This window comes from Oncorhynchus nerka, linkage group LG27 (genome assembly GCF_034236695.1).
Source record: "Oncorhynchus nerka isolate Pitt River linkage group LG27, Oner_Uvic_2.0, whole genome shotgun sequence".
Classification (NCBI taxonomy): domain Eukaryota; kingdom Metazoa; phylum Chordata; class Actinopteri; order Salmoniformes; family Salmonidae; genus Oncorhynchus; species Oncorhynchus nerka.
The window spans coordinates 69,363,698-69,390,816 of record NC_088422.1 but is presented as its reverse complement, the minus strand read 5'-3'; the positions used below and the strand labels follow the sequence as shown (position 1 = coordinate 69,390,816).

Below are 27,119 nucleotides of genomic sequence, written 5' to 3'. Positions count from 1 at the left end.
ACCATACAGCTGAACTGGGGTCTCTATCTGTGCATAACCAAAGGAACATTCATATCTCCATCTAGGGTACCTGAAAACCGGAAACCAAATGCAAATGTGACCATCCTCAGCCCCAGACCAGTCACAATCTCTCACTACCTGAGAAAAAAACATAATGGCTTCATTAATCCAATAGAGCAGGTCTGGTCTTCTCACCTACTTCCTGTGCCATGTCCTGTCACCTAAGCCATCCACTGATGAATGTTTTATGACAATGCTCTCCATGGAATTGAATCCCAGAGCAGATCTATTCTTCACACAGAGACAGAGAGGAATCAACCACCTGAAAGAAAAAACAAAACACAATGTGTGACTTACACAGGGGCCCATACCCTCAGCGTCCAGTGCACTTCCTGTTTCGTAGGGACATTTTAGGTGAATTTGTTCACAAAGAACAAGATGAGGATTCTCAATTTTATCTGTATTTTCAAATCACTGTACTACTTGGAACAATGTTGTTGGGGCAAATAGCTCAAATAAATTACTTAATGAGTGGCAATATTTGAGTTATATACCAGTTGCAGTACAATGTTTGGAAGGAGTCACGAGGAGTGTAGAGGTTAGGTGAGAGCAGATGTACTTCAGGCTTCTTTCCACACAACCAGTCCAGTGTGTATCTGTGTGGTTGACCATTAGTACAGCGCCATAACATCTCACGCAAACAATATCTTAACACTGAGATGAAAGAAGACAATTTTAGACCAATGCAAGAGCAGTGCATGGACAGAGGGGTTAACAGAGTGGATGTTTATAATTTCCCTTCCATGTGCTTCCTAGTGTGTGTCATTTATTCCATTCAGTATGACAGGGGAAGAAACAAACTAGCTGAGGTTTGTTAACCATTGAGTGAAACGCATCACAAGGTAAGTTGAGAGGTTTGGTTTTATAGACTGTGCATTATCTTTATCAGGTCCCATATCACCTCTCAGAATGTGATCTGTGTCGTCTATGCATCTTTGGTCTTCTCACTCTTTATTCTTTCTCCATCTGTGTTTGTTTGTGAAAGGCAGCCAGGTCCTGGGTTAAGGGCAGCCGTTGGTGTCACACAAGGCTCAGAGATCGTGACCTGCTTGCTGTTTCTGTCCAGCTAATCTCATGGTGACCAGAGACCACTTCTTGGAATCAGATTAGGCCTACCTCCGACTGGCTCGCAAGACAACACCACCAACCATCATCAGGATAAACTAGCCAGTCACAGTGAGCCCTACTGTGGAATTCAATTGTGCGTGTATTTTTGTTAGTTGTTATGATTCTTAATTATCACGCATGCACAGTTGACAGATACAGAGCGTAATTTGAGTGGAAGATCTGTGCGAGAGCTGCTGCTACAGATCCTGTTGCTGCTGGAGTGAAACGTGCTTCTATTAGCCCAATCATTGTGCAACAATTCTACAGATTTGATGGTCACGCTTAAAGATAGATACTATTTTTTATTTCTCAACTGGTAATTGAAGAGCGCTTCTCATTCACCATTCAAGTACTTAGGCAACAGTGGGCAGCATTCAGATAATCCCACCACAAGAGCTGGAGGCAGTATACATTTTGAAAACGTATACGTATTGTGTGAAACCTTAACGTTTTACTTCATATCATGAGGCATGTCTTTACATTGCTTCAAAGTAGCTGAGCCAAAATCTGTTTCTATAAACGAGGAGGTAATTATTAAAAACAACAACTCCATATGCCACTGAAACAATTAGCCTGATTTCTCTCATGTTCTATTGGTTTTCAAATCAACTTTCTTTCATTGTCCAGTAGCCTAAGGCACAATCCTAGTCATATTAGCAACCCATGTTTGTTGCTGCATCTTTAGATGTCCCATCTCTCAACATTTCTAATGGATATTTTCATTCATCTCTGTCACATGAAACCGCTTGCATGTGCAGTGTGCATTTGATAACGCTGTTGTTTTCTCTCTAATTGCATTATGGAAGGAACATTCACGCATAGCCTACTGACGTGTGTGCATTGCCACACAGCTATAATGTTAAGAAATAATTGTTTATCATAATTTTAAGCCAAAAGTTCTGATCTGTTGCATCAGCCTCAATGTTTTTTAAAGTTATTTTCATGTACTAGTTGTATGAATATGGGATCTATTATCGCACAACTGTCCCAGAGTCTGTTTGGATTTCTTTCTCGCACAGAACAACAAGCTGACCAACAGAGTAGGTCAACCTTTTGACTATGGAGGATAGTAGATTGACATAGGCTACAGATTTTGCTGTTCGTTACTCATCTTGTTGGCTGAGAAACATTATATGTGGACAGTTATTCTAACATCTTCAAACTGCGCATCGGAATTCAGTAAGAAGGACGAATGCTGTTGCATCTGTGATTTGCATGTTCTGTTTAGAGAACGACCGATATGGATTTTTTTAGGGCTAATGTCCATACTAATTTTGAGAGGCCGATGGCCGATATTTTAGGCCGATATTCAATTTCATTAAATTTCCCAGAGACAGCCATGTATGCATTAATTCATCAATTAAAGAAAATCTAACAATACATTTGCCTTTTTTTAGTTTTTACCAATCTAACTACATAACATTTTATTTGAATGGTAAATCTCTTGATAAACTGGGTAAATTAAGATGGCATAGGCCTACTCACAATACATGTGAATGCATATTCAATAAGAGTGTGTGCATGCATTGAGTTATTGAGCTTGTTTTAGCTGATCAGTGGATGCTACAGATGACAATCTGTTTCCCTTCTATTTGGGACATACCATACCATCAGGCTGTCAGTCACAATCAGGTCCATCTGCTAATATCTATCTTGTTACTGCTTGTCTCATTCATAGGACACATCACAGGACTGCCATTCCCCCATATTCACAAGGACGCTGCTTCACAATGAGCTTAGTGTGCCCACATAGGCATTTCTCCAGCCAGCGGGAAAACCATGCTTAGGCAACAAGGAGGCCTGTGGTCACTCAGTACGCACAAGTACACTCACTGCATGACATCACCAAGCCAAGCTTTTAGCTTCTCAGCCTCCCAAACAGGACAATCAGAAAAACACCCAGCCATACAACACTGAAATTAGAGTTAATTTACCTCAGAGAGTATCTGCACCGTAGAGATTAATTGCACTGACTAGTGATGAAAAAAAAAAATCCATACAGTTACATATCGGGATATCATTTTGGACGATGTATCGTTTCATTTTGACAATATCGCAATATTTTTGTGCTAGTTGCACCAAAGTTCCAGTATTTTTCCTTCATAGCTTGTTCTCCATCTTGTTTTTAAATAGGGAGCCAATTTGGTTTGAGCACTTTTATTGCCACAACTGATCAAATTCATTTTCTCATGGCTCTCTCGTCCCTCTGCAGAAGACATATGGTGAGCAATATGTTTGTAACACGGAACAGCAATAAAATGTAAGTATTTATACAGTGGGATCCAAAATTACTGGCACCCCTGACTGGCAATGCACAAACAATACTTTAAATTATATTGTTTATATTTTTATAGAGAGAAACTAAAAATACCAACATGTGAGAAATACTGTACTTTATTAATGTTTCAATGGAACCAACCAAAATCATACAATTATTTAATACAAAATACATTTCACCAAATTCAAGGTTTCATCATTTTTGGCACTCCTTTTATTTGATTTATTTATCCTAATTTAGTACTTAATGCAACCACCCCTGGCAAGGATAACAGCATGGAGTCTTTTCCTGTAATGTTTGACAAGGTTATAGAACACATTTGGAGAGATTTTGCAGATCCTTTCAAGATTCTTCACATTCTTGGCTTTCCGCTTCTCAACTGCCCTCCTCAACTCAACCCACGGGTTTTCGATTGGATTGAGGTCCGGCGACTGAGATGGCAATGGCAGAACATTGATTTTGTGGTCACAGAACCATTTCTGTGTGGATTCTGAGGTATGTTTTAGGTCATTGTCTTGTTGGAAAGTCCACCTACGGCCAAGTCCCAGCCTTCTGGCAGAGGCAACCAGATTCTCAGCCAAAAATTGCCTGAAACTTGGTGGAATTCATTATGCCATCAATCTTAACCAGTGCCCCTGGACTTCTGGAATAAAAACAACCCCAGAACATCACTGACCCACCACCATATTTCACCGTGGGTACGAGGTGCCTCTCCTATTATGCATCTCTGTTTCGACGCCAAACATGCCGATGCTGTATCTGACCAAAATGTTAAATGTTGGTCTTATCTGACCAGAGCACCTTCTTCCAGTCATAATTTAAATGACGGTTGGCAAACTACAAGCGCTTGCGTCTTTGTTTTGGCGTCAGAATGAGCCTGGCAACCCTTCCAAAGAGCCTGTGGTTGTGGAGGTGGAGTCTGATGGTGCTTTTTGAAACCTGGTGACCCCAAGATGCCACCAAGGCCTGCAATTCTTTCACAGTGATTCTTGGGGATTTTGTTGATTCTCTCACCATCCTCCTCCCTATCCTGGGGGGGAAATGCATTTGCGTCCTCTACCTGTGAGGTTTTCAACTGTTCCAAATCTTTTCAATTTTCTATTAATTGCTCTGACAGTGCTCAGTGGTATATTCATTTGTTTGTGGATCTTCCTGTAGCCATTACCAGATTCATGAAGGTCTACAACCATCGGTCTCTTTTGAACTGCCAGTTCTTTTGTTTTCTTCATGGTGTTGGATGACAAAGGGATATTGCATGCGTTACCTCATTTTTATACCCTAGTGAAACAGGAAGTGATGTAATGGCTCAATATAGTTTCTTAAGACTTAAATAAGTGGAATTTAATTCCTGGTTTAATTTTGTTAGATGTTATTTACAATAATCTTTAAGGATGCCATTAATTGTGTAAACTTGATTTGGAGGATCTATAAATGATTTTGGTTGGTTCCATTGAAACATTAATAAAGTACAGTATTTCTCACATGTTAGTATTTTGAGTTTCTCTATAATTATATTGTTTATATTTTTTAAAGTATTGTTTGTGTATTGCCAGTCAGGGGTGCCAGTAGTTTTGGAGCTCACTGTGTGTATATATGTACAGTGTGTCAAAAAAGTATTTAGTCAGCCACCAATTGTGAAAGTTCTCCCACTGAAAAAGATGAGAGAGGCCTGTAATTTCCATCATAGGTACACTTCAACTATGACAGACAAAATTAGAAAAGAAATCCAGAAAATCACATTGTAGGATTTTTTATTAATTAATTTGCAAATTATGTTGGAAAATAAGTATTTGGTCAATAACAAACGTTTATCTCAATACTTTGTTATATACCCTTTGTTGGCAATGACAGAGGTCAAACGTTTACTGTAAGTCTTCACAAGGTTTTCACACACTGTTGCTGGTATTTTGGCCCATTCCTCCATGCAGATCTCCTCTAGAGCAGTGATGTTTTGGGGCTGTTGCTGGGCAACACGGACTGTCAACTCCCTCCAAAGATTTTCTATGGGGTTGAGATCTGGAGACTGGCTAGGCCATTCCAGGACCTTGAAATGCTTCTTAAGAAGCCACTCCTTCGTTGCCCAGGCGATGTGTTTGGGATCATTGTCATGCTGAAAGACTCAGCCACGTTTCATCTTCAATGCCCTTGCTGATGGAAGGAGGTTTTCACTCAAAATCTCACGATACATGGCCCTATTCATTCTTTCCTTTACACGGATCAGTCGTCCTGGTCCCTATGCAGAAAAACAGCCCCAAAGCATGATGTTTCCACCCCCATGCTTCACAGTAGGTATGGTGTTCTTTGGATGCAACTCAGCATTCTTTGTCCTCCAAACACGACAAGTTGAGTTTTCACCAAAAAGTTATATTTTGGTTTCATCTGACCATATGACATTCTCCCAATCTTCTTCTGGATCATCCAAATGCTCTCTAGCAAACTTCAGACAGGCCTGGACATGTACTGGCTTAAGCAGGGGGACATGTCTGGCACTGCAGGATTTGAGTCCCTGGCGGCGTAGTGTGTTACTGATGGTAGGCGTTTGTTACTTTGGTCCCAGCTCTCTGCAGGTCATTCACTAGGTCCCCCCGTGTGGTTCTGGGATTTTTGCTCTGGAATTCTTGCTTGTGATCATTTTGACCCCACGGGGTGAGATCTTGCGTGGAGCCCCAGATCGAGGGAGATTATCAGTGGTCTTGTATGTCTTCCATTTCCTAATAATTGCTCCCACAGTTGATTTCTTCAAACCAAGCTGTTTACCTATTGCAGATTCAGTCTTCCCAGCCTGGTGCAGGTCTACAATTTTGTTTCTGGTGTCCTTTGACAGCTCTTTGGTCTTGGCCATAGTGGAGTTTGGAGTGTGACTGTTTGAGGTTGTGGACAGGTGTCTTTTATACTGATAACAAGTTCAAACAGGTGCCATTAATACAGGTAACGACTGGAGGACAGAGGAGCCTCTTAAAGAAGAAGTTACAGGTCTGTGAGAGCCAGAAATCTTGCTTGTTTGTAGGCGACCAAATACTTATTTTCCACCATAATTTGCAAATAAATTCATAAAAAATCCTACAATGTGATTTTCTGGATTTTTTTCTTTCTAATTTTGTCTGTCATAGTTTAAGTGTACCTATGATGAAAGTTACAGGCCTCTCTCATCTTTTTAAGTGGGAGAACTTACACAATTGGTGGCTGACTAAATACTTTTTTGCCCCATGGTATATATTAGAATAATGAGAACCGCAAAACATATCGTATCGGCACCTAAATATTGTGATAATATTGTCTTGTGAAGTCCATGGCAATTCCCAGCCCTACTGACTACACACACAAACAAGCCCCCACATGTACTAATAGCTCTCACACACACACAGTCAACACTGCAGTTCTACTATATTATATTTATTTCACTGCGTGACCAAGTCACTACCCACTCTATATGTATAAAAATAGTGTAATTACAGTCCATTATTACTATGCATACTACCTCTGTTATTACTTGTTATTTTTTTACTCTTTTTTCGGTATTATTGTTATTGACTGAAGTACTGCATTGTTGAGGGAGCTAATCAAGGGGCCAGGGTTCCAGTCTGGAAGCATACTTTTGACTGCACCTACAGTATTGCAGTTTAACTGAATCCTGGCCAAGAAAGACAATTCCCATTGACGGCGCCGTAGAGAAGTCGAATTATAAAATTTGCAATAAGACTTTAGTCACCCCCTTTATGCACAAAACAATTTTGAATTATTCAAATAATTGTCGCTGCGAGTCCTTTTTAATATTTTTTTCATCACTCACAGCAGAAGTTAACATTTTTTATTCTTGCTCTGAGATCATGACCCCAGCTAGCCAGGGGAAGTGCCGGTTGGCTTGTTTAGCTGCCCACCTTCTTTGACTGAGTTCCCGGAGCAGGTTCGCGCGATACTGCTGTCTGTCCAGTGCGCACAGAGTGCTACTGCGCAGGCGGCGTAGACCCAGTAAGAAAGTTGGCAGCAACCACAGAACGGTATATGCGAATGTGAGAAGATTAAGATGAAAACAATGATCAGCCATCTTGTAGTCCGTTTCTAGTTCTTCTTATACCTCAGTGGATCTAGCACATAAGCATTTTGCTCCCCCCTTTATACCTGCTGTAAACTCTGTATGTGACAAATACAAATTGATTAGATTTAGATTTTGTTAAAAGACAAAAAGGGAAATACTATTTACTAGGATCAGGAAGATACCAGTATCATGGCAAGAAAACAAAACAATGTGGATTGAACTTCTTTAGGAAAACAGCCCCAATGTTGGAAACAAACATCATTATGTTGTCATCCAGAGTCACATTTATTTATTTTCCAAGATATAGTACACAATATTTTACACACAACAGGTTAAAGGACCAAATAGTCTGCTTCATGGTTTCATTTTTGTAATGGAAAAAATCAATCGCAATACTGGTATAGTCCCGGCCCTATGATTTACCCAGGATCATATGAAGGAGGAAAATGCATCTCTTCCCAAGTGAATGATTGATGAACAATGGTTACTGGTTGAGGCTCTATCAGTACCAGCCATGTTGACATAGGAGAACTATGAAAGACTCCAAACCATTTACCCAGCAGCCCATGAAATCCACAGTCAAACGTCAGCTCTGTAGAGCATTGGGAAACAGAGACTCCTTTCCTACCATCCATCTATAAAGCCCAGGAGAGTTATTAGTGATATGCTTAAAAATAGCCTGCAGCGTCACAAGGCTCCAAATTTGGAACCTTTGTGTATTTTCTCTTGATTTTGCTACGGGCGCATGTTGACTCTGCTGATAAGACTGTTGAAATAAGCTGATAAAATATTTGGCATTAACAATTGATGTTAGGAAGGGTTGTTTTGGCCTTGAGGCTCCCCCTTCATGGGGGTTGGGGAGGGAGGTTGTGGATGCATTTAGAATAATCGACAAACATGAAAATAACATAGGTTATTACTGAGCAGAGCACTATGAAGGACTGCAGCAACAGCAGTCAGAACAACCAAAATGAAACCAACTGTGTATTTACCCATTTGTATAATTTAACCCGTGATGAGATAGGCTTGCTGTACACATTGACCACAATCCTGATTGAATTATTCAGTTGGACCATGATGGTGCCGCATGGAGGGCTGTGTGGGGTTGGAGCGTTCTTTACCTTGGCCAGTGCTGCACGGCAGTGCTAATTTGTCCTTCAGTCTCACCTCTCCTTGCCATACTAAGACCACACCTACAGTATATTAATCACCTAAGAGGATTTGGCACAAAATCTAATTAAGGCTTTAGAATGTCTGCTGATTAATTAGAAATAACCATGGGAGAATGAGGCTATTATCAGAGCAATGGTACATGCCAACACCACCACAATTAAATAATTGATGGAAACTCAGTTTGCAATGTTTGGAGGCGAGTGTGTTATCCTGAGAAGAACAAAATGAATTAAGCTACATAATTTAGTTCAGCAGAATTGTTCGGTTGCCAAGGCTGTATTGGATGGGATTCAAAACTATGAGGGACAATGAATGCTGTTCCAGATACGTTTTGAGAAAGGTAGTAGCCCATTTTTTTGCCACACAGATTGATTAAACAGTGCTATCAAGCAAGAGGCCCTGAGATAAAATGTAATCAGTCCCATCTCTAACCAGAAACAGGTTCCATCTGGTTCAGAGCTTGGCAGTGGGGCACCGTCATACCTGATGATGACGTCTGGTTTTCCCACTCACCAAAACCCTTCTAACATTTCACAATTTATCAGGCTGTGACTAAGAGGCAGTTCAGCTGAGGTAAAATTATAACTAACTGTACTTCAGTGAAAGTGAACCTTATTATGCTCCCAATTACAAGTTATTGAGACTTAAGACGGGTAGCTAAGCTACTTACATAAAACATAAAATATATATATTTTTTATGACAGGATGTTAGGGGGAACAATAGGACACTGTCACTCCAAAAGGCGCCATTCTTTCTGCCCCCACCTCCCTGAGAACTAACAGGTGACTCAGGAAAAAGGAATGAAAACACAGGAAATTAAGATTGCACAACCGTTATGGTGTGCTGGAATGTTTGTCTCTTTATACCCCCCTTGAAGTCACAGTGTTGCCAAAGCCCTTGGCATACGTCCTGTGTATAATAATCTATCGTTGGGCAAGCTCTCTGACACAGAGCACGTGTTGGTGTGGCAATGGCAGGAGCAGAGGGAGGGAGGAGAGAAACAGCTTTAAGAAGAATCACAAATCAGGAATAGGAATTTAAATAGCACTAAAGAGCAAGGGGTTATCTGAAAACTACCACAAGAGGAAAAGGCTTATGGTCTTTGGTTAAGATTGATGAACAATGCTCATTAGCGGTGGATCCAAGTGGGGCAGACATGTCACGAAGTCCACATAAGGAGCCATGCTCTTTGAGGAGGGACTAGAAGAGCTGTAAGCCTACACTGAAACCTGACCGTGTCTCCTCAGCTGCAAACGGAAAAGCTCCTGACAGCTATGATTTAGCCCTCTAAATATTTAACATCTTTGTTGACATAAAAAAAAGTCTTCATTTCGCTCTGGGTAGAAACAGAGGATCAGAGCTCGGAGACGCATTTGGGTTTTCACAGAAAGGTGTCACAAATCAGTCTCCTACGAGGGAGAGGCACAGCGAGAGCAGAGAGCGCCACAGCCAACCTCCCAGACGATCCCGTCTATCACTGGTACAGCACCTGTGGCCAGAGAGGATTTAATAAACCACTAACCTCGGACATCCAGAACTAAAACCTTGCGTAATTGCGTCAGTTGCTCGATTAGGTTATAGGGGGAGACGTATTCGAAAAATTACTAATGAGACAAGTGGTCTCCGCCCCTCTAAACATAAACTCTCAGACAGTTTGGGGCAAGTCTACAGCCCAGATACCTCTTCCCCTTCTGAAATTTGAAAGATGTGAGGACCTGCTAAATCGTCATTTGTCCAAAAGACCAGTGACAAAAAAATCTGTGTACCTGAAAGCTCCACGTAAATGGCGTCTGCATGCTAGGTTCGGTTTGCTCCTAGCAGAACCCGGCTAGGCAAAGTGAACGTCTGTGCCTCGCGTGATCCTTTAAAAAAAGACCTTCGCTTGAAAAACTAGAAAAAAAAGCAGCAAAATTATTATTTGTCCCTCTTGAGTTGCTGTAGCAACAACATACCCAGTAACACTTCCTCAAAATAATTACACAAAGATAAATCAAGAAATCTGTAATTCATTTGGATGATTTTGCAAAGGAGGTCTTAGTTGTGCAATTTCACATCTAACTGGAGTATTTAAGTAAAAAAAATGGTATGAAAACTAGTTGTCTCTCGTTCAATGACAACAAACACTATTGAAAAATCCTGTCCATAGTTCCCACTCCTACTAGGAGTAGTACTGTTGACCAATCACTGACGAAGGGGAGCAGACTTCAGCTACCAAACTTCGACTCGCCTTAAGAATTTTTTGTGTGCGCGTGAACAGATGAAAAAAAAACCCTGCCAAACACCAAAACTTCACCAAATGTTTTCAGAATATATCCACAAAATGTTTCGATTGGGAAGCATGCAGCAGGCTTTAGTCGTCGCATCACACTCTGTCGACAGCTGCTATTACCATTTATGTTACGTGCATCTGTCAACAAGTGATTTATGAAATACTAAACGTGAGAATGAATCTACTACCGGAGTGGGCACAGGGTACCCTGTGGGCACGGGGTATCACTGAATACAGCAGGATCTGTCTCTGAGACAAAAGCCAAGGGACAGTGTTGAGACTGGGCAATTGTATCGCCCAATTTAAGGCCCTATTTGGTCAGAGACTATGCTGTTAAGTGCATAGGCCTACCTAAGGCCGACATGTATTTCCTTATAGTTACTGGCAGTAGCAGAAATCAAATAGTGCCAAGTTCTGATTCCAAAGATAAGCTAGAACTTGGGTACGTGCAGATCATGTGGCACAAGATTATGATCACTTTGTTGATTGTACAGAATGTCTAACCGAAATGTGACTTCTGCTTTATCCCAACCCCACCAAAAGACACATACAGGTTAGAGAGGTTGGAGCAGGGTTGCCACACTGGGCACCCGTGGAGCAGTTGTTACGGGGAGTTTACTGCCTTGCTCAAGGGCACAGCGGCAGGCAATGGCATCTAGGATACCAGCAACCCTCCAATTGCCTGGCTCACTTTCAGACAGATTTTCCCCCCTTCAGAACCGGGATTCAAACTGGCAACCCTCCGGTAGCTGGCTCGCCTCTCTAACTGATAGGCTACCTACTGCCCGATGTGTCATTCTTCCTGCACGATTGTGTCTTTCTTGAATTGTCCCCAACAGACAACTGATCTGGGAATCCCTTCAATAGCTCCTAAAACAGGGTTTCTGAATTGCTATGTAATCAATTAGAATCACATTAGAGACCACAGTCTTGATGTTCACCAAAATCACAAATGGCATTTAACAGTACTGATGAAAGCCACACTTTTAAACTCAATGAGGAAAGGCACTTCATTCACAGCAGTGACTTATTGTATCAATACAAACCATGCAACAGGGACTGGTGTGTCGATCATTATGTGTGCCACCAGAGACTCTGGGTTCGCGCCCAGGCTCTGTCGTAACCGGCCACGACCGGGAGGTCCGTGGGGCGATGCACAATTGGCCTAGTGTCGTCCGGGTTAGGGAGGGGTTGGCCGGTAGGGATATCCTTGTCTCATCGCGCACCAGCGACCCCTGTGGCGGGCCGGGTGCAGTGCGCGCTAACCAAGGTTGCCAGGTGCGGCTTGGTTGTCTTGGGTTGTGTATCGGAGGACGCATGACTTTCAACCTTCGTCTCTCCTGAGCCCGTACGGGAGTTGTAGCGATGAGACAAGATAGTAGCTACTAAACAATTGGATACCACGAAATTGGGGAGAAAAACGGGGTAAAATAAAAAATAAAATAATTAATCTGTCAATTTGATACGAGAACAAGAAGGATGATAACCACTGCAAGGTGAAATGACAAGTGTTGATGTTACTATCAGTGACTGTTGCTATGGGTGCTAGGAGGTTAAACCGCTCACGCATAGAATGGTTAGAGCCTAAACAAGATCACAGTAAATACTGGAAGAGGTAATGATTTGACCTGATGCAAATTGCACCTCTTTACTGAGGTTTGGTTAGTGTTAACCATTAACCTCTGAGAGTTTCTAAAAGGAAGTTATGGGGGAGAAGGAAGTTATGGGGGAGGGCCCCACGGCCGCTATGGGACCCCCAACCAAAAGGAGGTATTACTCGTTATGTCAGTTACTGGCAGCCAGTCAATAAGCCCATGTCAGCTAACAGTTTAGTTTGCGAGGTAAGTTAGTCTAGCCAGCTAATCTAAACCTTGTTTTAGTCATGAATTAGTGACTGGGCACTCAAGGCATGTTCCCAGTGAGAGTGAATATCAAAATCAATGAGGGTCCCCTAGAGGTCAGGACCCTCATTGATTTTGATATTCACTCTCACTCAGGTGTCATATGAACATGGAATAAGTCATGGCAAAATGTGGATTTAAGATCCATCAGTGAAGACTTTAGTGTGCAGCCTGGTTTGAAGTAGGCTAGTGTGTTGAGGGGGAGTGGGCTGTGCGTTCAAATTTCATTTCTCAAAACAAGTCTCACTTTTATGCATACACCGCTTTAATAACTCTAGTTAGTGCTGACAGCTCTTGTTCATTGACAACATTGTACTCTGACAGCATAAAAAGCATTATGAACCTGTTAAGCACATTGGCCCAAGACATAGTTTGAACAATAACATTGGGTGAAAAAACTAGGCTATTGGTAAACCTATCATCTTCCAGAAAACATGTTGTTTTCACATACAGATGAAGGATTTTAATTTGATCACTCTTGTTGCTGAGAATTTTCCTGATTTACAGGAAATGCAGATTGTGATTTACAGAAATTCCTCATCATGTCAGTTACTGCACTAACACACAGCTATATTAACAGTATTCCACGTTTCATATAGCCTCATTTTGACCAGTTAATTACCTAACCACCGATGAAGCAACATTATAGACTAAACGTTCAAATCCTGTTGCTGCAGGACTATTTTGCTGCGACAATACAGGTCCAATTAAGATCCTACACCCGTAACTGTCATCTGTATTGGCTGTTTGAACCAAGTGAAAGAACCACCACTCTCAGCCATGTCAACACAGCGGACGCGATGCCGACCCATTTCCTTCCATGTTGGTGGTGACATACAGCTTTCAATATCCAGACAAGCACAAAAACAATGAGCTACTCAGAAATAACCAAGCATTTTGGTAACCACTGGATGGATTCACAACAAAGAGTGACCCAGACCCACAGATAACAAAGACAAGGGCCTAAGCCATAGATTGGCATTGAACATTCCTTTTACCTAAAGTACACAGCAATTTACATGACCATGACTCTTATAAATAGTTCTGGATTAAGCTAATCCTAGAGACGGAAATGGGACTGAAAAATACCGGCCATATTTCAAAATGTCCAGACCACACTGTAATTTAACTCTCCTACAGTCAGAGTCCTAAATTAGGTCTATCTCTGTAAAGGGCAAATGAAAATAAATAGTCTTTGGATACAAAACAATCCATTCATTGATATATGAACTATTCCTATGTGAATGATACTAAAGTATGAAACCATTTAGCCTAGTTTATGACAATGTTCCTAAAGCAGTAGCCTATGCCTAAAGAGACTAAATCATACGATGGTTCTTGGAAACCAAATCCAATGGATTTATCTGCGTGTAACTAGACATTGAGACAAGCATCCACTTTGGCAAAAACCTTACACTTGCCCCTAACTAACCCACTGTGGATCCTAACTCAGCCTAACTCACTGACACGGATGGTGTTGGAACAGCCCTCTGCAGCCCTTGTACCTGTAGTACCCCAGCTGGCATAATCTTCCCTGCATGACATATAATACCCAGCGTATTATAACTTGGTCTCTGGCAAAATTATGTTTTTTAAATGTTTATTTTATTTATTGTTTTGAATTTTACCCCCCTTTTTCTCCCCAATTTCGTGGTATCCAATTGTTAGTAGCTACTATCTTGTCTCATCGCTACAACTCCCGTACGGGCTCGAGAGAGACAAAGGTCGAAAGCCATGCATCCTCCGAAACACAACCCAACCAAGCCGCACTGCTTCTTAGCACAGCGCGTATCCAACCCGGAAGCCAGCCGCACCAATGTGTCGGAGGAAACACCGTGCACCTGGCGACCTGGTTAGCGTGCACTGCGCCCGGCCCGCCACAGGAGTTGCTAGTGCACGATGAGACAATGATATCCCTACCGGCCAAACCCTCCCTAACCTGGACGACGCTAGGCCAATTGTGCCGTAACTCTGCACACCCTCATCGGAAGGCTTTAGGGCATGTTTCAAAAGTGTGCCTGGGTAGTAGTGTGAAACTGACACCATCAACTGATGTGATTAGGCTAAATTAAATTGTGTGGAGCAGAAAAAGAGTGGGATAGCTGATTCTGGCTTCTCTCTAAACGATGATCCCAAAGGTTAAAAAGAGAGATCACTAATCCGTCCTTTCTCTGTATATGCCATGCCTGCAGATTTGAGGTAGAAGTGCAAGCACAGGAGTGTGGGACTGAATGTTTGTGCATCGGTTTTAAAAGAGAGAGGATATTGGTATTGTAGTCTCATTGTTCCGACGAGAAAGTCAAACAAGTAAAATTATTATCAAGAATCTAATCAAAAACTGGCTTCATTTGTTGTCCCTCTGAGGTCTTTCATCATCATAGATATATTAGCATTCAAGGCAATCAAATATTTTTAAGCGCATGCCGCCAAGTTTGTTTAACATAGCAGAGTCAATATTAATTGAGCGCAAGCACAGGTTTACACACAAAGCAGCCGCTCCCTTGTGATGGTTAATGATTGACCCTATGGGCTCTGGTGGGCCAGTTTAGTAGAGATAAAGAGGGCCTCTGCCAAAGGGAGATCTGTGGTCCAGGGTAGGACAAAGACACCAATACTGATGGAAAGCATCACTGTGAGATACAGTCATTAACACAGGGACCAGTCTCCCTAGGCCTGAGCTCTTAAGCTTACCAAAACCACGGGGTTTGTAAATTGGGCCGACCAGTTAACTTGACAGTGAAGTAAGTGTTCAGGAGTAAAGGTTTCATTGTGTGACTGGCCATTTCAAATATCTTGCCTTGTAATCTACCAATTCCATTTGACTTCTAATGGTAGTTACACCTTCTCCTAAAATGCCTGTCACATTGCAAAATGGTCACAATTCTACAACTTGACAAGGCACTCTAGTGATGGGGGTAAAGAAAATTGCAAAACATTATTTTTTGCTAGGTAGCATTTGCTAGCACTAGTGGCTGTACCTGCGCCAAACCTCCAGTATTTTTCATCCTATATCCTCAATCTTCTTCAGAAAAATATTGAGCCAACATGTTTTCAGCTTTTATTATCATGACTGATCAAAACAAAATGTTATCATGCTCTCTTCTCTCTGCAGTAGACATATAGTGAGCAAAATGTTTGGAATATCAAAACACAACACATATGTATTGAGATGATCAAGATTCTATCGTATCAGAACTAAGTATTGTGATATCATATTGTAAGGTCTGTGGCAATTGCCAGCCCTAAGACAAGCAATGCATGCCCTTATCCTATAGTTTAAAATATTCTTACGTCTATGGTACTGTACCTGGATCACATTACAAAACCCAACTGAGATGTACTAAATGCAACCTAAGCCCTCACTGCCCCTACATCTACATATAGACTATGTGAATTCTGACTAAAAACAGATGTAATAGGAGAGATGTACTAGAAATAGAAGTGTTTCACCTCTAGGGCATTCTGCCATGTTTTCAGGACAGCAGAGACATGGCCATATGCTTGGCTCCATCTCCACAGCCGTGTTTGCAGTGTAGTGTGATTCACTGCCTCATTAGAGAGCTCCCAGAGGCCCCGGAAGTCTCTCTGAGCCAGAGGGGGACACCACAATATGATCCATAAATGACAGCAAAGAAAAGTACAGTATGATGACACAACCTCACGCAACCATGAGGGAAACAACTGTCTGCTCCAAATTCCATGTAAGCTGTGAATGTTTCATGTTTTGGATTCAACTTCAGCTGCAGGCAAACTTTGCATGTTTCAATTCACATATATTTCTATCCTTTAACATGAAAAGAATACTCTAAAATACACAAGGATGAAAATCCTTACCCAAATTAAATCACATTTTATTGGTCACATACACATGGTTGGCAGTGTGTGTTAATGCGAGTGTAGCGAAATGCTTGTTGCTTGTCCATCATAAAAGTCCTTGTACAGTTTTATACCAGCCACATTACATTGTAATAGATGTAACCTACGTACAAGTATTTAGGTGTTTGACAATTGATTGAATAAACTACCACTTATAGCCTAAAAATCAGGTTAAGAGAGTCAACAGAACGGTGGACGTTCATTGCACTCTGTCCTGTCTATGTAATGCTTATCACCATGCCTCGGCTGACAGCAACATCTGCTTTATCATCCCAGTGTCTCCCCTATATTAATTTCACTGCAAGACGTACTTTTAAAAGGATAGTCGTTGGCTCAATGACTGGAAGTCTATGGGAAGGTATCGGCAGGTAGCCTAGTGGTTAAGAACAAGAGTGACCGGGCGTTGGGCCAGTAACCGAAAGGTTGCTATATCGAATCCCCGAGCTGACAAGGTAAAAATCTGTTGTTCTGCCCCTGAACAAGGCAGTTAATCCACTGTTCCCTGGTAGGCCGTCATTGTAAATAAGAATTTGTTCTTAACTGACTTGCCTAGTTAAATACATTTTTTTTGATGATGCTCTCTCTTCCTCAAATCTCTACTTTCCCTTCTTATTACAAAAGTGGATAAACGTCCTCTAAGCCCGCACAACATCTTTTGGATTACGATTATGTAAGGGGCCTGCCAGTGTAGAGAATCATACATGCCCGGTCACTCATTCCACCCTTAAAAAAGTAGTGACAGAAAAAATAGATAGCCATGTGAGCCTACTGTAATGATATCCATCTTTAGCTCCTCAAGAAGCAGACTTTCAGTGAAGAAACTAGGCCTAGCCAAATCATTTGCATATTCTGACATGGGGGAGTCCAACACAGCCTCAAATCAGGCCAACTCAAGTTGACCCATTTATGAGCAACTTCCTGACATTAGTCAAGAGGATGATTAAGTCATTTCTTCACTCCGCTGGCTTTAAACCACACAAATTAAGGGTGGCTCTTTGACCCCCTCTGGGATTCAGTCTGCCACCTCTCCAACACTGCTGGGCCTATGATATTTAGGCTACTCTCAGCAAATCTGAGCCAGATACAATCTGATCGTTTGTACAGAGATTACTCTGGGCATGCAGCCTATGTGTGGTCACTGCCAGCAGCCAGCCAGGTAGAGGATTAACAGCAATGCACAGCACGGTCAGACAAACCCACTTCTCTACTTCAGCACCTAACAGAAAGTCAATACAGCCCTTTATGCTTCAGGTTACCCAGATTATTGTGAATTCAGTTGAAAACCACAGTAAAAGTCTTATGGATTCCTTCAGCAAACCACAAACATACCAAAGACATCAGAAAAACATACACACTGTTTTTCTCCTTTCTCAGTTGAGGGAACATGCAGCTTAAGTTATACAGTATCTGTCTTTGAAAGTAGGCAATGAAGACTGAAGAGTCCTCTAAAATGCTAAGGAACTCAAGACTCAGGTGCAACACTATACCCGCAGAGTCCCTACTTGCCTAACAGTGCGATTGAAGTTGAATATTCACACGCACCCTCGGGACTTACTGCATGAAAATGCATAGTAATTAGGGGTTTGATAAAAGATACCAGGATAAAAGTTTAATTTCTCTCAGACTAAATTGCACAGAGATTACTGGGGTCCTGTACTAGGAACCAAAGACGTGTGTATATTTACAAGCAGAATATATATCTCTGCAGTATACTCAGGAAATTAAAAACATGTTTTCAGGAATGGGTTACAAAAAAAGTTCTGATTTTAATAAAGACTGCATTTTCCACTTTGTAGGGGATTTGAGGGAGTAAAAAAAAAGAGACATAGGCTAGCCTAAGTCCATGGGCTGTTTGTTTCACAATGAACTTTTACTGTGACATTGGACATTAATAGCATTTTTCGTCAAAGGGCTTATAGATATGTTGTTGAAGTGCTGTATTGAGTCATATTGCCAAAATATATGAAAACTGTTCAGACAACCAGTGCACTCCCCCTTGGTTGTTCAGTGGGACTAGGCCATGGTGAATATAATCTATTTAGACCTACAACTACACCATAAAAATAGGGCCTAGGCCTATATTGTACTCTAGTATCTGCCTCTTTTTTAAAATCACCATCTGAGTGATGAGTGTGTTTGTTTAAACATGAAATATTGCAATTACTGCTGGCATAGTGTTGGTAAACACTTCCACTGAATGCATGGCAGTGTTGGTAAACACTTCCACTGAATGCATGGCAGTGTTGGTAAACACTTCCACTGAATGCATGAATATGCTTTCAACATAGGGTATCAGGAATTAACTATTTTTGTGTTGTGACATCAATGAGGCAGCCTTTATCCGCTCACACTCATGACAGCACCTAAAATATGTGTAGGGTATGGGACCATAAAAACAAATAGTTTAATTACCACAATTACATGGAAAATAAAAATTAAATAGTTAGTGTAATCATTTACCAGCTGAATAAATAGCCTAGTTGACTTGTGACGAACAAGAGTAACATGTTGACATTGCATCAAGGTAAGCAGATTTTGGACCATTATCAGATACCAGTCTGTATATCATATATATATATATATTTTTTTTTTACCTTTATTTAACCAGGCAAGTCAGTTAAGAACACATTCTTATTTTCAATGACGGCCTGGGAACAGTGGGTTAACTGCCTGTTCAGGGGCAGAACGACAGATTTGTACCTTGTCAGCTCGGGGGTTTGAACTCGCAACCTTCCGGTTACTAGTCCAACGCTCTAACCACTAGGCTACGCTGTACATTGAATGGTATCAAAATCTTAAAATGTCTTACATTCATAAGACTAGCCTATAATTAAGAAGCAACTTTCTGTTTTCTTATATAATCTACACATGGCTCTCATACAAAACAGATCACTTGATGGTGCTTTCAAGACAACTGGGAACTTGGAAAAAACGAGGTCAAATCATGACGTCAGTGATCTTCAGGTCGGAAAAGTCGGCGCGCTAGGAAGATGCGTTTCTGATTTCCAACTTGGAATTCGATATTGGATGACCGTTCAAACCGATTTTTCCCAGTCGGAGCTCTTTTTTCCCCGAGTTCCAGTTTACTTAAATGCATTGTAAATCGGATATTTCCGATTTCCCAGTTGTTCTGAACGCGGCAGCAGCTATATAGCCACGGTTTAGATGCAATGCCAAAGCGACACCGTCGTGCGCTGGCGTTCACGCCGACCGGAGCAGTAAAAAAACAGGGCAGCGCTCTCAACACACATGTACGAGAATAACAACAGCGTATATCAACGAACAGAACCAAAACAACACAAACAAGAAAATAGGACAGTCTCTGTTTAACATAAAATAGATGTATTACCTTTGGAATATAGGGATTTGGGGGAATTCAAGTCGAGATCCGCGCTGAGTAGGGATATAAAATCAGAGGGCATCGTAATGCATCTGAAGAGGAGGGGAAATCGGACCCCCTCAGATATGACCGTCGTTGAGCTAGCAAACTAGAAATAAATATTTCTCTGACACCGAATTAATGGGAAATAAATATACTGATACCAAACAAAACGCTATTTGACATATAGGCTATGTATATCTTGAACCAGTCGTTATTAGCCTGTGTAACACGCTTCTTTCTGCCTCCTTTACATTAGTATTTGTCAAATATGTTCAGTTCGTCTATTTTCTGTACAGCCCCGCCCACCCATGACGCAAACCCGTCAGCCAAGATAAAACAGTAGCCACTGGACAATAATCTGTCACATGATTGTAGGCCTACAACTAGTGAGAAATTTGCATAATTTAACGTGTAAACCTACACAAATAAGGGAAAAGTAAATCGAATCATTTTCATTCTTGCATTTGGTGATCTCCCCCTAATTGTAATGTAGTTCTAGGATAATGCACAAGCAAATGGTCATGATGAGGTGGTCACAGCTTTTCTTTCATTCGGGCATAGTGGCTATAAGTCATGCAGGTGCATCCACTCATCACATTGGCCACTTCTGACGTGTTATGTCATATGTGATATTAAATTAGTTAACAAAGACTGTGGCACTGCAACTCCTATAACTTTCAAAAGTTTAAATAGATATACAGACTTAAAAAAAACACAATTATAAAACACAATGAGCTTCTTCAGTGGAATGAATAATGATATGCTTATACATCCTAACAATGGCCAAGAGCAAAGTTAACGCAGCAGCAAGGTAATTGCAGAAACCTGTTTGTTGATTGGGGCATGACTGTAACAATGGGTGTACTGCACTGTACTGTAGATCTTGTGAGGTATGTGAGACTTTTTCGTTATTCATGTCATATGTACCCTTTAGAAAGTTTGCAGGTTTGCAGATAGGCATTAAAGTACTATATCCTGACTTCTGCCAGATCAAATCCCAACATCATTGGACATCAAATCAAATGGTATTGGTTGCATGCACTGAGTACAATAGGTGTAGACTTTACAGTTAAATGCTTACTTACGGGCCCATTCCGAACAATGCAGAGACCTAATCTCACCACTGCACTCACCACGTGCCTCCTAAAATAGCCATTCACATGCCATGGTATAAATGTGTATTTCATCATCAATTTCTCAGTCCATTGAGTTAATGTTTCATCAGTTGTTTCAAATTCACAAGTTCATTCATTACTCTTTCTATAAAAAGAAAGGAACACTGAAAAATAAACTTCAAACGACCTGTGGCCTTAGTGTTTATGACCTTGTCCTTGGGATTTAATGCCTTTATTTACCCCCTGATGTTGATGACCATCAGGCTTCTCTGACCACCCTTCCAAATACTTTCTGTTCAGTGGTAACGTCTTAATTTGCCTCCTATGGTGGACACAAGAAACGGTTAATCATAAAAAATGTTTTACCGGTAGGCTACATTTGAAGTAAAATAGACAGTAGGCCTGCAATAAAATAGCTCTACGCCCAGCTTGTAGCAACCCAACAACCTAAGGATTTATAACGAGGGTTATAAGTAGTTTATAAACTGCTCATTATTAGTGTATAAAGGCACTACCCTAACTCCTCAATCACAAGAAGCCTCATCAACCTTTGTAGAAAATACCACACAACCAAAATTCGAAATATTATGTACCGTTAGATAACACACCCAGGGTGAAGCATGTCATGCACACATCATGTGGCAACTACTTCTAACCTTGGATGAGCATGAGGGTAATGAAGTTACCAAAGGCGGATTATTATTTACTCTAAAGAAACGCGAGAAGAGAGTTCAGTATAAAGTGAAGCACCAACTCTAAGAGCTACAGCTATAAACGATGGGAAATAAATTAGGATACAATTTATTGATTGATTTGTCCACCAAGATCCCTGTCTGTATTGCCATCATGAGCGACATTGAAAATAGGTAAAATGTCTAAATTCAAAAGCACTTTCATGCTAGAATCAAACTATGACAGGGGGGGACGTGGGTAAGAGTTATTATTTATGCGTTTACAGCCCTCTAGTGTTAAAAGCAGGGACAGCCCAACCCATGGAGGAATCCACACTAAAAAAAATTGAACATGAACTTCGCAATGAATCTACACAAAGTATAATCTCAACTCATTTGGGTAAAAAAAAATAGCATGTCAAATTAAGATATTTCGCCCGCCTAAAAATGTTTTTGAAAGAGTATTCAAATGAATGCAAAATGCACGTTAAAACCCAACGGAGCATTTTTTGCGCAGTTTTGACAAACCGATCCCCTTTGGCTCTTTGGTCACATGACCCTACGCGAAGGATTGTGGGATTGTGGAGCACTGACGGTGGTTGTGGTTCTCTATCGCGAAAATATTTTCTATTGAATTTAATTCACACATAAACATGCCGGAGTTGGCTGTTGAAAAAGTGATTGTCCATCCCTTGGTGCTCCTGAGTGTGGTGGATCATTTTAACAGGTAAATGATTCGAATGAGCTAGACAGTTGTTGATGATTGTTAAAAAATGTGGATTTATTGTTGTTTCCCAAATAACAGTAAAGTTTAGCTAGCTAACTAACGACAGTAAATTAACGTAGAGCAACCAAGCTAACGTTAGCTAACTAGCTACTGTGTAGCTAACTAGCTGATTCACCTCAGAAGGCTATGGTTCACCTAATGCTATCCAGTATAGCTAGAAGCTAGCTAAATACACAAGTTGTCATATTACACAAATGGCAGGTTTCCTCTACGGTTGGTGCATCGTTTTATGCACTTTACTAGCTATTGTAGCTAGCTAACGTTAACCAGCTTATAACGCGTTACCTATTTCTACAACCACGGTCCATTCTTTGATTACACTCTGGTTTCTTGTTGATCTGGCTGATCCCCCCCCACACCCCACACACACACACACACACACACACACTCTTCCAGTGCCATTTGACGAAAATGACAAGGATGATTCTGTGTGGTTCCTGGACCATGACTATTTGGAGAACATGTACAACATGTTCAAGAAAGTCAATGGTAAAGATGAGTTATTTGTAAATTCGTATGCATTTTAACAACACTAGGATTTAATTGTTAATGTGATTTGGAGATTAAACATGTATTCCCATTGTGTTTCAGCAAGAGAAAGAATAGTTGGTTGGTATCACACAGGACCCAAACTACACAAGAATGACATTGCCATCAATGAACTCGTGAAGCAATATTGTACCAATTCTGTAAGTGTAAGTACAACATGTTAATTTATGTAATTTTTTAACTTAGTAATTACCTTTTACTACTGATGTCACTGATATGTGTAAACATACTACGGTACAAAGATTTTAATTTGATTTTTTGGGGTCGTTTATAGGTTTTAGTCATCATTGACGTGAAACCGAAAGATCTGGGTCTACCAACGGAGGCCTACATATCTGTGGAGGAAGTGCATGATGTATGTTTTTAACACAGGAATTATTGAATGAATGTAATAGTGGAACTACAATTCTCTACTATTACCTCTGCAACAAAGGTTTATGCTGCATGTCAGTCTTACATCTACCACTTAGTGAACTCAAAAAAATGTAGGATTAGAAAGAATGTCACTGTACAAATCTAAGTTAAGGGTTGTGGAGCAACAGATGCCTTTTGAGCTTTAATGTTGAGGAAAACCTGCACATTTGCTTGAGACGGTCTAATGGTTGTAACATTCCTTTTGTTTTTAGGATGGCACTCCCACATCCAAGACCTTTGAACATGTCACCAGTGAGATTGGTGCTGAAGAAGCAGAGGAAGTGGGCGTGGAGCATTTACTCCGGTAAGACTGGGCCCATGCATGTGGTCAATGTGTTTGTTCTTGTCATTGGTCTTGAAGTTCAATATGTAAATTACTGTTCTTGTATTATTGCTCATATTTTTTTCATATCAGACCTGGGTTCAAATACATGTATATTTGATTATCTGGTATTTAAAATACTATTTTCAAATACACAGCCCAAAACAAGTACTTTTATTTGAGTATTTGAATGTTTATTTGTCAAATTAAAATTTAAAAAATATTTTTAAAAGTCTACCAAATTGTATTTGAAACCATTTTCAAATACTATTTTCAAATATCTGGGTTAAGTGCATGGGTGTGTATTTGAGTGTTTTCAATGCTTTCCAAGTGTATTTCTAAATATACTGGACAAAAATATAAATGCAACATACAACAATTTCAAAGACTTTACTGAGGTAAAGTTCATATAAGGAAATCAGTCCATTTAAATACATTTATTAGGGCCTAATCTATGGATTTCACATGACTAGGAATGCAGATATGCATCTGTTGGCCACAGATACCTTAAAAAAAATAGGGGCATGGATCAGAACGCCAGTCAGTATCTGGTGTGACCACCATTTGCCTCATGCAGAGCAACACATCTCCTTTGCATAGTGTTTATCAGGCTGTTGATTGTGGCCTGTAGAATGTTTTCCCATTCCCCCAGCGAAGTTGCTGGTTATTGGCGGGAACTGGAACATGCTGTTGTACATGTTGATCCAGAGCATCCCAAACGGGCTCAATGGGTGACATGTCTGGTGAGTATGCAGGCCATGGAAGAACTGGAACATTTTCTGCTTCCAGGATTGTGTACAGATCCTTGAGACATGTGACCGTGCATTATCATGCTGAAACGTGATGGCGGTGGATTAATGGCACGTCAGTGGGCCTAAGGATCTCGACACGGTATCTCTTTGCATTGAAATTGCCATCTATAAAATGCAGTTGTGTTCATTGTCTGTAGCTTATGCCTGCCCATACCATAACCCCACCACCACCACCGTAGGCCCTCTGTTCACAATGTTGACATCAGCTCATGAAACATGGGAGCAACACTTTACATGTTGCGGTTATATTTTTGTTCAGTGTACACTAAAATATTCAACTACTTTCCAAGTAAAATGTTTCTGAATACATATAGTACCAGTCACCTAATTTGTGGAATTTATTTTCAGTTGTGTTGTGAAAAGGTAGGGGTGGTATACAGAAGCCCTATTTGGTAAAAGACCAAGTCCATATCATGTCAAGAACCACTCAAATAAGCAAAGAGAAACAACCGCATTATTACTTTAAGACATTTAGGTCAGTCAATGCAAACAATTTCAAGAACGTTTCTTCAAGATCAGTCAAAAAAAACATTGTGCGCAATGATGAAACGGGCTCTCATGAGGACCACCACAGGAAAGTGAGACCCAGAGTTAATTCTACTGCAGAGGATAAGTTCATTAGAGTTACCAGCCTTTGCAGCCCAAATAAATGCTTCACAGAGTTCAAGTAACAGACACATCTCAACATCAACTGTTAAGAGGAGACTGTGTGAATTAGGCCTTCATGTTTGAATTTCTGTAAAGAAACCACTAATAAAAGACACCAATAAGATGAGACTTGCTTGGGCCAAGAAACACGAGCAATGGACATTTAGACTGGTGGAAATATGTCCTTTGGTCTGATGAGTCAAAATGTAAGATTTTTGGTTCCAACCGCCGTGTCTTTGTGAGATGCAGAGTAGGTGAACGGATGATCTCCGCATGTGTGGTTCTCAAGTGAAGCATGGAGAAGGAGGCGTGATAGTGTGGGGGTGCTTTGCTGGTGACACGGTCAGTGATTTATTTAGAATTCAAGGCACACTTAACCAGCATGGCTTCCACAGCATTCTGCAGCAATACGCCATCCCATCTTGTTTGCGCTTAGTGGGACTATCATTTGTTTTTCAATAGGACAATGACCCCAAACACACCTCCAGGATGTGTAAGGGCTATTTGACCAAGAAGGAGAGTAATGGAGTACTGCATCAGATGACCTGGCCTCCACAATCACCCGACTTGAGTTGGACCGCAGAGTTAAGGAAAAACAGCCGACAAGTGCTCAGCATATGTGGGAACTCCTTCAAGACTGTTGGAAAAGCATTCCAGGTGAAGCTGGTTGAGAGAATGCGGTGAGTGTGCAACGTTGTCATCAAGGCTACTTTGAAGAATCTTAAATATATATATATATATATAAACAAATCAAAATATAAGTTACTACTTGATTTCATGTGTGATTTCATTGTTTTGATGTCTTCACTATTATTCTACAATGTAGAAAATAGTACAAATAAAGAAAAACCCTTGAATGAGTAGGTGTGTCCAAACTTTTGCCTGGACTGTACTTTAAATGTATGTGAAAGTAACTGAAAATTTTGAACTAGTATTTGAACCCACGTCTGATTCATACCATAAAAATGTAAGGCCAGTTTTGCCACCAAAAAGGGAAACAGGGTAACTTAAAACATGCAAGTTTCTAAAATAAAATGATTTGTATCTCTATCCAGAGACATCAAGGACACAACAGTTGGCACCCTGTCTCAACGCATCACCAATCAGGTGCATGGCCTAAAGGGCCTCAACTGCAAGTTAGTGGATATCAAAGGGTATTTGGACAAAGTTGCCGCAGGTAAGCTGCCCATCAACCACCAGATCATCTACCAGCTGCAGGATGTCTTCAACCTGCTGCCTGACGTCAACCTTCAAGAGTTCATCAAGGCATTTTACCTCAAGACCAATGACCAGATGCTGGTGGTTTACCTGACTTCACTCATCCGCTCCGTGGTTGCTCTTCACAACCTCATCAACAACAAGGTCGCCAACCGAGATGCAGAGAAGAAGGAAGGCCAGGAAAAAGAGAAGGAAAAAGAGAAGGGAGACACTAAGAAAGATAAGAAGGACAAGAAATGAAGCAATGCTCATTTCAGACTACAGACTGGCTTTTTTTTCTTCGTTCTCCCCACCTGTCAGACACTATCTTTTTTTAATGGATTCAAAGAGTGAAGGGAATTGGCTATTTGGTTATCTACTCCACATAAGTCTTATTGTTTTTTATTCTTATACAGCTCATTTGGTTAATGTTTCAACCATTTTTATTAATTTCACAACAAACATATTACTAATACAACATTGGAATTATCTTTGTATCCTTCTCTCCTCATTGTTGTCTC

The 27,119-nt window shown here is 40.8% G+C and overlaps 2 protein-coding genes across 3 annotated transcripts in view; one reads left to right on the top strand and one right to left on the bottom strand.

The window, feature by feature from the left end:
* The window catches only part of LOC115112221 (nuclear factor of activated T-cells 5-like), a 51,143-nt gene extending 30,791 nt beyond the window's left edge, over positions 1 to 20,352 (bottom strand). Inside the window, exons 1-2 of one of the 2 annotated variants that reach the window (XM_029639129.2) lie at positions 20,051 to 20,134; positions 196 to 322 (exon numbers count right to left, since the gene is read on the bottom strand). In XM_029639129.2, the coding sequence (XP_029494989.1) occupies positions 196 to 211 (16 nt within the window). In that variant the 5' untranslated portion in view covers positions 212 to 322; positions 20,051 to 20,134. Of the gene's footprint in view, positions 1 to 195; positions 323 to 20,050 lie in introns of both variants that reach the window. The other variant, XM_029639128.2, reaches the window with a different exon arrangement.
* A 2,697-nt stretch (positions 20,353 to 23,049) lies between these two features.
* On the top strand, positions 23,050 to 27,087 carry LOC115112570 (26S proteasome non-ATPase regulatory subunit 7-like). The gene is made up of 5 exons (XM_029639651.2): positions 23,050 to 23,145; positions 23,248 to 23,345; positions 23,480 to 23,560; positions 23,832 to 23,923; positions 26,457 to 27,087. Exons 1-5 carry the CDS (start codon positions 23,118 to 23,120, stop codon positions 26,857 to 26,859), a joined length of 702 nt encoding a protein of 233 aa, XP_029495511.2. The 5' UTR covers positions 23,050 to 23,117; the 3' UTR covers positions 26,860 to 27,087.
* Positions 27,088 to 27,119: the final 32 nt, after the last annotated feature.